Source organism: Myotis brandtii, unplaced genomic scaffold (genome assembly GCF_000412655.1).
Source record: "Myotis brandtii unplaced genomic scaffold, ASM41265v1 scaffold707, whole genome shotgun sequence".
Taxonomy (NCBI): Eukaryota; Metazoa; Chordata; class Mammalia; order Chiroptera; family Vespertilionidae; genus Myotis; species Myotis brandtii.
The window spans coordinates 895,043-908,632 of record NW_005370773.1 but is presented as its reverse complement, the minus strand read 5'-3'; the positions used below and the strand labels follow the sequence as shown (position 1 = coordinate 908,632).

General features: G+C 52.3%; 2 protein-coding genes across 2 annotated transcripts in view; one reads left to right on the top strand and one right to left on the bottom strand.

Moving 5' to 3' along the window:
- The window catches only part of ERN2 (endoplasmic reticulum to nucleus signaling 2), a 25,170-nt gene extending 24,193 nt beyond the window's left edge, over positions 1 to 977 (top strand). Inside the window, exons 20-22 of the mRNA XM_014530011.1 lie at positions 257 to 380; positions 459 to 526; positions 613 to 977. Of these exons, the coding sequence (XP_014385497.1) occupies positions 257 to 380; positions 459 to 526; positions 613 to 858 (438 nt within the window). The 3' untranslated portion in view covers positions 859 to 977. The remainder of the gene's footprint in view (positions 1 to 256; positions 381 to 458; positions 527 to 612) is intronic.
- Positions 974 to 13,590, bottom strand: PLK1 (polo-like kinase 1). Its single transcript, XM_005882329.2, has 10 exons — positions 12,164 to 13,590; positions 11,343 to 11,511; positions 9,547 to 9,691; positions 8,640 to 8,733; positions 7,176 to 7,395; positions 3,183 to 3,338; positions 2,288 to 2,365; positions 1,948 to 2,102; positions 1,675 to 1,857; positions 974 to 1,458 (listed from the first exon to the last, which is right to left on the bottom strand). The coding sequence occupies exons 1-10, from the start codon at positions 12,569 to 12,571 to the stop codon at positions 1,252 to 1,254; spliced, it is 1,815 nt and encodes a 604-aa protein (XP_005882391.1). The 5' UTR covers positions 12,572 to 13,590; the 3' UTR covers positions 974 to 1,251.

Sequence of the window (13,590 nt, the reverse complement as noted above, 5' to 3'; positions counted from 1 at the left end):
AAGCCGCCCCTTGTGAGAGCACACCTGCTCCTTTCAGCCCCAGTGGCCACTCGTGCTGAACCTGTGCCCAGGTAGCCCATTCCACCGGCAAGACCCAGAGCAAAGCACTCTGTCCCCAAGCCGGCTTGCTCTGTGAGATGGAGAACAGTACCCACCCCTGGGCTGCTAACGACCTGGTGGGACAACAGGAGGGCGGGCTCCTGGCCTTGAGGCCTCGGAAGCTGGTCACAGGCTCAGGAGCTCTATGGGGCCCTAGGACGTCAGTGACTGGCTGGAGAAAGAGTCCGAACAGGGGCCCCTGGTGATGGCGCTGGAGGCAGGAGGCTCCACCGTGGTCCGGGGCAACTGGCACAAGCACATCACAGTGCCGCTGCAGACAGGTAGAGCCGGGCACGAGGGGGCTGGGAGGGGAGCCCAACGGGGCCACTTAGCCCACGACTTCCCCTCCCCGCCCACAGATCTGCGACGGTTCCGGTCCTATAAGGGGACCTCGGTGCGAGACCTGCTCCGCGCCATGAGGAACAAGGTGCGTCTGGGGCTCGGGCGGGCCTGGCTCTTGGGAAGGCTTGGTCTCCGCTTCCGCTGAGCCAGGGCCCTGCTCTAACCCTGCAGAAGCACCACTACAGGGAGCTCCCGGGTGAGGTCCGGCAGGCGCTCGGCCAGGTCCCCGACAGCTTTGTCCAGTACTTCACAGACCGCTTCCCGCGGCTGCTGCTCCACACGCACCAGGCCATGAGGAGCTGCGCCTCCGAGAGCCTCTTCTTGCCCTACTACCCGCCGGCCCCAGGGACCAGGGAGCCATGCGCAGGAGCCGCTGGGAGCGGAGGCCGGCCGGCTGAGGAGCCAGGCCTGGGCTGAGGCTGGCCTCACATGGGAAAATTCCTGCAGAGGCTTGGAAGCCTGGGGAGAGATGTTGGAGCAAAGATGTGCCGAGCGCCCAGGTGCCAGACACCCCTCGGAATACAAGAAGAAAAAGGCTCTCATGTGTTTAATGTGTATAAAGGCGGGGAAAGGACAGTCCTGAATCCAACAGCAACATTCTGTACATACAGTGCGGGTGAGAGGGAAGGGAGGGGCCATAGAACCCACACGCAAACATGTACAAAAATAACTTACACAGCAGCCCCATCTGTAATGGCTCTCCATGCCCAGGGCTAGGGCACACTATAAAAACCAGGGCCAGGGGAGCTGACCAGAACGGGCCAAGGTGCTGGTGGGGGTTACGGGGGCACCAGTCCCAAGGGGGCGGGCCTACGAGGAGGCCTTGAGGCGGTTGGTGGCTGAGCGTGAGCTCAGCAGCTTGTCCACCATGGTGCGGGCGTATCGCAGCCGGCTGGCCAGCTCCTTGGAGCAGCCAAACTCCTCCAGGAGGCTCAGGCGGTACGTGCGGAAGTCCCGCTTCTCGTTGATGTAAGTCACGGCGGCCATCAGCGGGCACAGGATGAGCTTGGTGTGGTCCTAGGAGGGAAGGAGGAGGGACAGGTGGTGACCAGTGAATTGAAGGTCCAGCTGTGTATGTGGGGGGAGCAGAAGGAAGACAGCCCAGCTGGTTGGGGGCCCTCACCCCACTCCCTTCCTGCTGCCAAGGGCAGTTTCCACACCTCCCACTCCCCGCCCAACCCAAGCCCCCCGACAGGCACAGACCCCCACGCCCACTCCCGCGGCCCAGCTCACCTGGAAGAAGTTGATCTGCACACAGCCATTGCTGAGGTGCAGGATGATGGCACTGCGGGTGCGAAACCAGGTGCGCAGGTAGGGCAGCCGGGCCAGCTCGTCACCTTCCCGTGGTGTGATATTGGCCCCTGCCTTCAGCAAGTGCTCGCTCATGTAGTTCCGGAAATACTTAAGGAGGGTGATCTAGTGGGAGTCAGAAGTCCAGAGTTGGAGCCCCATCCCGGCCCATCTCCCTCCCGGCAGCACGGGCCACGCGGGCCGGCCAGCACCCACCTTCTTGATCAGGGAGTTGGGATGGGAATTCACGGTGAGGTAGGACTCTGTGCCGTCCCGCTCTATGTACTGCAGGCTGTCACCGTCGTTGTAGAGGATAAGGCGAGTCGAGTCATTGAAGAGCACCCCCACGCTGTTGTCACACAGTTGGTATCCTAGCGGCAGTGGGGGGAGACCTCAGAAAGGGGAGCACGGGGACATGGGGAGCTGGCACTGGAGGTCTGGGATGGAGCTAGGAGAGCTGGGAGAGGACCTAGCAGCCAAAAAAGGCAAGAGGCCGGAACAGGTCAAAGGGTCACGGGCCGCCTGGAGCCACCCACCCATTCTGGGAGAAACCTACCGAGGCCGTACTTGTCCGAGTAGTCCACCCACTTGCTGACCCAGAAGATGGGGATGCAGGCGGGATCCTCGGCCTCCTCTGGATGGAAACAGACAGATGATTGGTCAGAACCAGGCTCTTGCCCTCAGTGAGCAGTGAGCAAAACCCAGCCTTCAGGAGCTTGCATTCTAGCCATAGGGACAGAGACGAATCAAAATAAGTATGAACAAAATGTTTAAGTTGCTTCCATCATGGTGAGAGTCAGTGGCTGGCAGATTCTCTAGCTTTCTAGTTTTGAATGATTCAAATATTGTGAGAAGACAATTCCAAATACATCAAAGTGTTATACACAGTGACCGCAATAACCCTTCTCTAATACAGAAATTCAATATGAAAACTTTAGAGTCTGTGGGGTGAGAGGTGCTATAGATCATATAAAGCAGGCACAGGGGATGCCCAGTGCTGGGAGTGGTGCCAGGAAATGCTCGTGAGGGGCCACCAGAGCAGACATCTGAGAAACACGAGTGTGAGAGCCATGCAGAGCTGCAGGAAGAACGCTCCGCAGGGACAGTGTACGCAAAGCTCTGAGGCTGGAGCATGTCCTGATCTGTTGTTTCAACCGTCTCGAAGGCCAACCAGGAATTCACTGAACAGAAAAAACTGCAGACAGGTACCCAGGCCGCAGTGAGGTACTGGGAGATGGGAGGCAGCACCCATGAGTCAGAAAGGAAGGGCCAGACCATGGAGGGCCTCGGGCATCAGGCTAACTCATCGGGACTTTAATCTACAGGAAATGAGGGAACTGGACAGATTATGAGGACAGGGGCCTGGTGAAGGCCCACACTTTGCGGGCTGAGACTCCCTGGTCTCTCGCGATGCTTGGAGCAGCCTCGCCCCAGGCGGCTGCAGTGCCCACCTTGCCTGACCAGCCCCCGCTCCGAGGGCTTGGAGGCGTTGACGCTGTGCAGCTGCTGCAGCATATCCCCAAGGTGGCAGTCGACCGCCTCATTGGTCTCCCGGACCGCGGGTTCCTCTTTCTCTCGGGGCCGCTCAGGCATGGGGTTCTCCGTACCTAAGAAATGAGACGTGGTCATTAGCTGGCACCAAGCAGCAGGTTGGGAGGGTAGGGACCCTGTGCCCCAGCTGGTACTCTCTCCCCAGAGAAAATCCCTTTTAGCTGCTATTGATTGCTTTGGGTGAACCTAGTCAGTGTCAGGCTCTTAGAGCTCAGGCTCTCACAGGCACCTGGTGCTCACTAGTACCTCCAGCACCAGGCAAGCCCTTTAGGAAGGATCCACAGCCACACAGAGTCAGACACTCAGAATGACAAGTACCTTCAGCGTCCAGGCAAATGGGAGGGTCAGTAAATGGCAGACCAGCAGGATGAATTAAGCAGGCACTTAACAAAAATGTAAGAGACTGCCCACCCTAAAATGTGCTTTATCTACTTCTAAGCCCAACAGCCTGGAAAGACCCACACTGAGACGGGACATTGGTCACATCTGAGTGGTGGAAGCATGGTTTTCTCTTAAGCTTCTCTGTTTAACCCTTTCCCCACCACCATATGCTTATTCCCCTCGTGAAATATGAAACCCTTCTTTACAATATTTGCAGATCAGAGTTTTCCATTTTAAAAACGATGCTGTGGTAAAGACTTAAGTGTGAAATATTTCAGATTTGCCTTTAAAACTCTAGCCAAAAAAAAGGAGGAGGATGTGGAATAAATATAGGCAAATGTAACTGACTTTTGAAAATGGATGATGTAATACATGGGGGTTCATCATACAATTCTCTCTACTTTTTTTAAAATACATATTTATTGATTTCAGAGAGGAAGGAAGAGGGAGAGAGAGAGAAACATCAGTGATAAGAGAGAATCATTGATCAGCTGCCTCCTGCAAGCCCCCCACTGGGGATCGAGCCCACAACCTGGGCATGTGCCCTTGACCGGTATTGAACCTGGGACCTTTCAGTTCGCAGGCCGATGCTCTATCCAAACCGGCTAGGGCCAGTTCTCTCTACGTGTGGGTAAGTTTAAAAATTTCCAGCATAAGTTTTTACAAAATGTTTTGTGTCCAAAAATTAAAGGCAAAAGATAAAAAAAGCAATCCCTAGCCCTGACCAGTTTGGCTCAGTGGATGAAGCGTCAGCCTGTGGACTGAGGGGTCCCAGGTTCGATTCCGGTCAGGGGCATGTGCCTTGGTTGTAGGCACATCCCCGTTGTGGGGTATGCAGGAGGCAGTTGATCGATGTTTCTCTCTCATCGATGTTTCTAACTCTCTATCCCTCTCCCTTCCTCTCCGTGAAAAAAATCACTAAAATATATTTTTTTAAAAAGCAATCCTTAAAATAACACTATTACATGATAGCCCAAAGAATAAATGCCCATGAGTCCAGACTGACATAACTGAATAAATAAATACATGGGAGAGAAGCACCAGCTCCTCCTTACAGAAGTATTCCCATGAATGAATGTGGCTGGAGTAAGGAGAGGAACATCACGGTCAGAACACCATGGTAACAGCTGCCACAGGCAAGAGCCACCAGGAGTGCTAGCATCAGTGGGCGGAGCCTGAGGAGCAACAGTCTCAGAGAAGCCCTGGCAAGGCGCGTTTTAATCATCAGAGAAAATGGTGCTGCCGCAGAGGAGCCCTGCAGACCCACCAAGACCAAGTGATCAAGACTGACATCACTGCCCTGGCCCGTGGGGCTCAGTGGTTGAGTGTTGACCCATGAACCAGGAGGCCACAGTTCGGTTCTGGTCAGGGCATATGCCCAGGTTGCCAGCTTGGTCCCCAGTAGGGGGCATGCAGGAGGCAGCTGGTCAATGTTTCTATCTCTCTAAAAAAAAATAAAAACATTTTTAAAAAAAGAAAAAAGACTGACATCACCAGTAAAAGAAATGTCAAAAAATTAACCCCAAAAGAAAAATAGATAATCCTTAAAATAACAGTATTAGGTTATAACGGAAACAAATGAACTTATACATTAAATTGGCATATATTAAATTGATGCTATATCCACACAGAGAAGAAAAGTATTTCAAGTGATCTTTTTTTTCACATTATCTTTTTTTAAAAAATATGTTTTACTGATTTTTTACAGAGAGGCAGGGAGAGGGATAGAGAGTTAGAAACATCGATTAGCTGCCTCCTGCACGCCCCCTACTGGGGATGTGCCCGCAGCCAAGGTACATGCCCTTGACTGGAATTGAACCTGGGACCCTTGAATCCGCAGGCCGATGCTCTATCCACTGAGCCAAACCGGTTAGGACCACACTATATTATCTTTAGTGAAATATATTCCAAGGACAAATAGAACTGCAAGAAAATAAAACATTCATTTAACAAAAGGAACTAGTTTATATATGTTGAAAAATGTATGTATATTAAAATAGGGAGACAAGATTTTCAGTTTAAGAGAAAAGAAATACAAACATAAAATCAAAGAAGTAAAAATCCTAAAACATTATTTAGAATCACTTATAAATTACCAAAAGAAAAGCAGTAACTTCACAGTAGAGAAAAAGATTGCTATAAAACAAGATCGTATCAACATTAAATTTCCTGAACCTGATAACTGCGCCATGTGCTGTGGCTTTGTAAAAGAATCTTTCTTTGGGGATATATACATTGAAGTATTAAGTTGTAAAGACTAGAGCAGTGATGGCGAACCTTTTGAGCTCAGCGTGTCAGCATTTTGAAAAACCCTAACTTAACTCTGGTGCCGTGTCACATATAGAAATTTTTTGATATTTGCAACCATAGTAAAACAAAGATGTATATTTTTGATATTTATTTTATATATTTAAATGCCATTTAACAAAGAAAAATCACCCAAAAAAATGAGTTCGCGTGTCACCTCTGATACGCGTGTCATAGGTTTGCCATCACTGGACTAGAGTATATAACTCACAAACAGTTCAGAAGAAAGAGAGGAAGGGGAGGAAGAAAGGGTACTGATGAAGCAAATGTGAAAAAAATATGTGAATTATGGGTCTGGGTAAAGTGGATATAGGAGATTCTGTCTCTTCTCACACCTTTTCCCAAGTTTGAAATATAACAAATAAAATGTTGAAAAAATGTGAATTGGGCCCCTAGCCGGTTTGGCTCAGTGGATAGAGTGTCTGCGGACCCATTCCGTACCTCGGTGACAGACTCCTCCCTGGCCTAGGCCCTGGTCGGGGCGTGTGAAGGAGGCAACCAGTCGATGTGTTTCTCTCACATCGATATTTCTCTCTGTGTTTCCCTCTCTCTTTCAAATCAATGGAAAAATATCCTCGGGTAAGGATTAACAAAAACAAAAAAGAAAAAATGCGAATGGGAAATATCACCATAAACTCAAGCCCTGTCCCCCCCGCGCCAAATTATGTATTTCCTAATTCTGTCCTCTGAGGAGACCTAGAAACAATAATAACCTAATCAGTGGCGTGTGGTTTGATAAGATGTCCATCCTTTTGAAGACAGACACACTGAAGTTTATGGGGCATAAAACGCTACGGTGTCTGCTATTAACGTCACAGGAACAAAACGAGATGAAGCGCACGTGGCTCACTCTCAGTGACATGAACTGCTGGGTGCTCAGGAGTCCACTGCCCTGAGTTCCATGTGGACATCTGAGGTTTCTCATATTTTTCTCAATGAACCATACAGGAGTGATGGCTAGAATTTTTCGAATAAGAATTTTTCAGGTGTGCCGCTAAGTTCACACTGCTCTCTTTGGGCCTGACAGGTGTGATCAGCGGTGCAAGGTCTGTCTTTCTGACAGAACCCAGGGCATCTTCCTATGGAGGATGGGGCCAGGGCCAGAGCCTGTCCTGCTGCACCCCACACTCTGGGCCACCCACCACACACTGGAAGCCTAGGCTCTTTGCGGGAGGGGCCTGCTGTCTGCCCAGGCCTTGTTTTACCTTTATTGAGGACTGAGAGAGGCTTCCGGCCGCTGGGGTCCAAGCTGCTGGGAGCAATGGAAAACCTGGGTGGGATGGTGAGGCAGGTGATGGGCAGTCGGGCGGGGATGTAGCCAGAGGTAAAAAACTCGTCGCTGAGCAGCTCGTGGATGGTGGGGCGGGCGGTGGGGTCGCTCTGAAGCATCTTCTGAATGAGGGAGGCGGCCACGGGGTTGATGTGCTGGAGCAGAGACAGGGAGAGCCATAAGCCACGTGACGGAGCCCCGGTGCAGCACCGCGCCAGGACCTGCAGCCTGTTCCCCATGCAGCCCCGGTATCAAACAGGCCCGTCAGCGCTACAAACAATGCCAGTTCCCCCCATCAGCTTTGCTGAGTTGACAAGCCGTGAGAATGGTTATTCTCTCTTCCTCTCGAAACTCAAGATGGAGCCGAGGTCGACTTGTCCCTGAATTTGCTCTTGCATGATTCCAGCTCTCCCCACTAGACGAGCACTCGAGAACACAGGCTTTGGGGTCACAGAGACCTGGTGTAAGTCCCAGTTCTGCCCACAACACCAGCTGTGACGAGTATCTTCATCTATAACATGGGGACACGGTACCAAGCCTGGAGCCCCGGTGAGAAGGTTCCGTGGGCGATAACCTAGCACGGGTCAAATGCATAGTGACAGCTAGCATTAACTCCACACCCACTGTGTGCCAGCACATCCTGCTATCCACCCAGTTAACCTTCACAGAAACATGTGCCGGGGGAGACCTCTGTGACCACCATGCTCTTGCAGACGAGGAAACTGAGGCACAGAGAGGTTAAGTGCCTAAGAAAACACACTAAGTGGTAGAGCCAGCACCCACACAGAGGCAGTCTAGCAGCTCGAGGACCCACACTCTGAACCATTCCATGCTGCGTCCGTCTGACAGTTAACTGACCCTTTAGGACACTCTGTCTTCATGGGGACAGGGCTCTTGGCTGCACACAAGGCAAGAACACTAAACAGGAAAGCGGCCATGTGCCAGGTGCATTTTCACACCACGGTGGACTCAGTGATCCACGACTGTGAGCACCTACTGTATGCAGGGCGCCGTGCGAGGTGCTGCAGAGGCAGCAGCTCCGGCTCAGACAGGGCCACAGTTCAGAAGGGCCAGGCCACTGGCCCATCTGCATCAAGTCCACTGCCAAAGCTTATGCAGCACCTCTCCTTCTGCCTCCTACTTCCTTCCCATCTTTTTGGTGTTTGTTTTTCCTCTGAAATCTACAAACTCCCTTCCCCTGGAAAAAATGCTTTTGCGCACAGATGTTCCGTTCTGTATGCAGTTTCAGACACGGACCCTCGAAGGCTCTGAGGCTAGCTGAGGTGTGGAGTGGACCCTCTCTCTGTGTCCCCAGCTTCTAGCTGGGCTCAGTAAATAGCTTTGGGGGCGAGGGGGTAACAAAACATAATCAAGTTCAACTCCAAGTGCTTTAAGTCACCTTGGGAATACTGTACTCATTCTTCTTGATCCGGAGGTAGGTCTCTTTTAGGCAAGATGTCTCAAAAGGTGGTTTGCCCACTAGCAAGGTATACCTGTAAGCACAAGGTGGAATTTGGCTCAGTTCTCAGCCAAAAGAGATGCAGGAGGAATCAGCTCAGGGCCAGAGCGAAGGCCAGGCATCCTCTGGACACTCACTCTGTCCCTGAGGACAGCTTCCACGCCCACGGAGCAGCCCAGAAACCAGAGAGAGCCCTCAGTAGATTAGAGGTGATGAGAACAGGATTCTTATGGGCCAGAGCTTTCTCAGCAAAAGCCCGCAGTGTTCTAGGGTCCCAGAGGCCGCCAGCCGATACAGAACAAGTCAAGAAGGGGGCTACCGCGCCTGCAGAGGCAGCTCTGTGTTTAATAGTTCTGTACTTAAAGCCTGAAGTTTTCATTTGAAATAGCTCCACTGAAAAAAAGTATGAAGGCCATTGCCACAACTCATTTCTGACTCTGGTCCCCGGGCTAACGAAGCCACACTTGAAAAGGCGCTCTCCTACCACTCAGCTCCGATGGCCTTGGCCCACGTCCTCGCATCCAATGCTGCTTTCTAGATCAGTGGTTCTAAAACTTTTGTGCGTGAGATCAGCCAGGGACTCGGTTAAAATCTGGACTCTGATTCAGGTTCTCCATTTTGAACAGGCTTCTAAGTGATGGTGTTGCTGGTCTGTGAGCCACACTTTGAGCAGCAAGGGACCCGGCTGCAGGAATCCTACAGCCTACACCAGTGTCAAGAGGAGATGGGGAATTAGGCTTTGTTTTGGGGTAGTCTGCCCTGGGAGCAGCCTTTTCATAGGCAGATCCGTTCACAGGTGGGATTTCCAAAAGAGCCCCTGCTGAGGCCAGGGGGTCCCCCAACTTACATAATGCACCCAATGGACCACACGTCCACCTCGAAACTGTGCCCTTTCTTGCTCAGCACCTCAGGAGCGATGTAATTAGGAGTTCCGCACAGGGTCTTCTTCCTTTCCCCGTCATATTCGACCTTGGTTGCCAGTCCAAAATCCCCTGGGACAGAGGGAGGAAGGGGCAGTCCTCAGATGCTAGCCTCTGTCATCCGTCAACACAGACTACTGCCTTTATGGATCCTGTTGGACCCCCGAGAACCAGGGTCATCTGAGCCCTCAAGCTCTACTCCTCCCCAGGAATCCCCCCACCATGCTGGCCCAAGGAGGGGGCCTCTCAATGACCCTCCTAACCCCTCCTCTTAGAAAGGAGGGCTAAGCTTCTAAAAGGGAACTGACAGGGAGAGAGAAACTAAGGGATCAAGCAAGTAAACTTCAAGACTGCTACTAGGCAAGCTTGTGAGGAGTAGGGAGGGATTGGGACTGTGGCAAACCAGAGGGAGTCTAAAGGGAACAGCTGCTTTTCAGCCCAGCAAAGAGCTGCCCTGAGGGAATGCTGTCCTTGTAATGCTGGGGTTTTCAATTGTTTAAAAAGAGCTGCAGTGCTGGCCAGTGTGGCTCAGTTGGTTGGGCATCATCCTGAGCACCAAAAGGTTGCTGGTTTGATTCCCAGCCAGGGCACATGCCCCAGCTGCGGGCTGTCCGGGTAGGTGTGCAGGAAGCAGCCAATCGACATCTCACATCGATGTTGATGCTTCCCTCTCTCTCCCCTTCTCCCTTACTCACTAAAAATCAATTTAAAATCTTTAAAATAAATAAATGAAATAAAAGGAGCACTAAATCAAAACTTGTATGTTCAGCCTCCCAATTTTAAAAATGGAAACATCATTTAAATTCTTTTTTAAAAAAATATTGTCAGAAATAACAAGTGTTAGAGAGAAATGGAGAAAAGGGAATCCTCATACACTGCTGGTGGGAACATAACTTGGTACAGCCACTATGGAAAACAGTTTGGAAGTTCCTTAAAAAATGAATAGAGCTACCATATGGCCCAGAAATCCTCTTCTGGGTATCTACCCCCAAATTTTGAAAGCACTTTTTAAAAAAATATTTTTATTGATTTCAGAGAGGAAGGGAGGGAGGGGGAGAGATAAACATCAATGATTAGAGAGAATCATTGATCCGCTGTCTCCTGCATGACCATTACTGGGATGGAGCCCGCAACCCAGGCATGTGTCCTGACCAGGAATCGAACCGTGACCTCCTGGTTCATAGGCCGACACAAACCACTGCGCCACACAGGCGGGGCAAAACCACTTATTTTTCCAAGACATGGATGGAAACAACTTAAGTGTCCTTCGATGGATAACTGAAAGAAGATGTGGTACATACATACAATGGAATACTACTCAGGCATAAAAAAGGATGGAATACTGTCATCTGAGACCACATGGATGAATCCTGAGAGTCTCTTGTTAAGTAAAATAAGTCGGACAGAAAAGGACAAGAACCATGATTTCACTCACACGTGGGATACAAAACAGAAAGCAACAAACAAGCAAAACAAACTCATAGACACAGACAACAGTATGGTGGTTACCAGAGGGGACAGGAATGAAGAATAAGGGGGTCAGATATATGAAGGAGACTGGACTTTGGGTGGTGAGTACACTGCACTATACAGATGATGTACAGGGAAACTTACAGGGGTGATCAACAGCTCAGCCTTCCCACCTTCTTCCTCCCTCCCCCACCTCCTTCCTCCTTCCCCGCTCCCAGGCGCCTCTTTATCCCCTGCAGGCCCAGCACCTCACCTATTTTCACCTCCAGGTCCTCGTTCAGGAAGAGGTTGCCTAGCTTGAGGTCCCGGTGAATGACCCGGTTTCGGTGCAGGTACTGGCAGCCAAGGACCACCTGCCGCAGATAGTAGCGAGCCTCGGGCTCCGTCAGTGCTTTCCTCCGTTTGTGCAGTTCCAGGAGAGACTGGGGGCGGGGGGAGAGGAAAGGGAGGAGGAGGAATGGGGGGTCGGTACTGAGGTCCAAAGGTGGAGGCGGTATCATTAGGTAAAGGCAGCCCCGGACACCCCCACCCCCATTTCTTTTCCAGAACAGCTAGGATCTGGGCTCTCCCGTAAACCTGGCCGCACCGTTCTTGGCACCCTCTCTCCTACCAGCTCCTTCCAAAGCCCCTGACCTGGGACCCCTCTGTCAGCCCCACTCCCTAGTCTCAGAGTCCCCAGTCACCCCCTTCCCGGTCTTTTCGCAGCAGCAGATCCCTTTCCTGAACCTCCTCCTACCACCCTCTCCCAGACACCAGCCTAATCCGGAAGCTCCAGGGCAATGGCACCCATTCCCCCCGGACTCCACCCTTAGCAACTCCGGAAGCCCTAGCGTCCATTACCAGGGCTCCCCCCACCCCCACCCCCGCAACACCCCGCGTCCAGGAGCCAACTTCTCTGGCAGCAACAAGACTCGGGCTCCATTTAACCGAAACCCCCTCCTCCAGTAACTCCAAGCTCTACCCAGGAGCTTTTCCACCGCCAGCTCGAGGTTCCCAGCGCCTCTCCTGCAGCTCCGGGTGCGGGCGCTCCACCCCGGCCCCGGGCAGCTCCAGCCTCCCAACAGGGACACTCACTCTCCGGCGGCAGAGCTCCAACACCACGAACACGAAGTCGTTGTCCTCGAAGAAGCCGTGGAAGCCGACGACATGCTGGTGGGCGAGGCTGCGGTGAATGGATATCTCCATGGACATCTTCTCCTTCTGGTGCGGCTTGAGCAGCAGGGACTTGGGCACGATCTTGCCCGCGAACACCTCCTTAGTGTCCGCGTCCGAGATCTCGAAGCACTTGGCAAAGCCGCCCTTCCCCAGAAAGCGGCCCCGCAGATAGCGCCGCCGGCTGCGTGGGTCCACTAGGACCTCCGGGATCTCTTTCCCCGGCGGGGCGGCCGCTGGAGCCCCCGGAGCTGCAACGCCGGGGGCCCCGGCTCTCCCTGGGTCGGCCGGTGCCCGCGCCAGCTTCCCTGCAGCCGCCGCCGCACTCATGCTCCCGGACTCCCCGAGCCGATCTAGCAGGGTCTGGGCAGAGGCTGACACCGCTCGGCTCCTCCTCGAATTCAAACGCGGCGCCGGGAACGTTACAAAGGTCTACGCGCCGCTGATTGGCCGCGGGGATTTAAAATCCAAACCCGCCCGCCGCGCGGCACTCTGGGTGCGCTCGGCCCCGCAGCCGCCTTTAAACACACAGCCCGAGCGGCGGGGAAGGGGAGGGGAAGAAAGGGTGTGTTGATTGACAGGGAGTCGGGGACGGTAGACACGTGGGATGCCTGGGCCATAACCGAGCAGGAGTTCTGGGTTTCTCCCTCTCCGAAGCCCGGGAAGTACCTCCTCCAGGAAGCTTTCCTTAAACCTTCCTCCACCCCCACCCCGTCTTCTAGAATATAAACTCCGAATAGAGACCAGAGAGAGAGCGTGGGAGAGCCTTAGAACCCGCCTCCCATGCCATCAGTTCTCTTCCGAGCCACCTCCAATAAACTAAAATCCAAGTAAAAACAGGATGCTTGCCATAAATTTGCATCTTCATGTCAAGGTCCCTACTCCTCTCCAAGTAACAGCTGTTTCTGTGACCCTGGCTTACAGAACAACTCAACCTCCGGTCCAGGGACCACCACCATTACCATCACCTGGGAGCTTGTTAGGCAACTTTACAGGCCCGCTGCAGAGCTCCTGAGTAGAATCTGCCCAGGTGATTCCTACACATACTTAAGTTTGAGAAGCTCCATACCAGAGCCCCCAGTGCACAAGCACGTGTGGCTTGCTCACTGCTGTACTTCCCAGTGCCTACAAGAGTAGACCCTCAGCGTTCAGTCAGAGGGAGGGAGGGCTGGTTGGCAGACTGCCTGGCAAACTGACAGGCCAATGCCAAATCTGGCCCGCAGGTGTTTTGTTTGGCCCTACTCTTTATTTTTTTTTAGCCCCCCATTTGGATTTATTTAAAGCACTTAAAAATCAAGAGAGCGCTCACAAAATTCAGATCCATGGCTTTTCCTGAAAAACAAAAACAA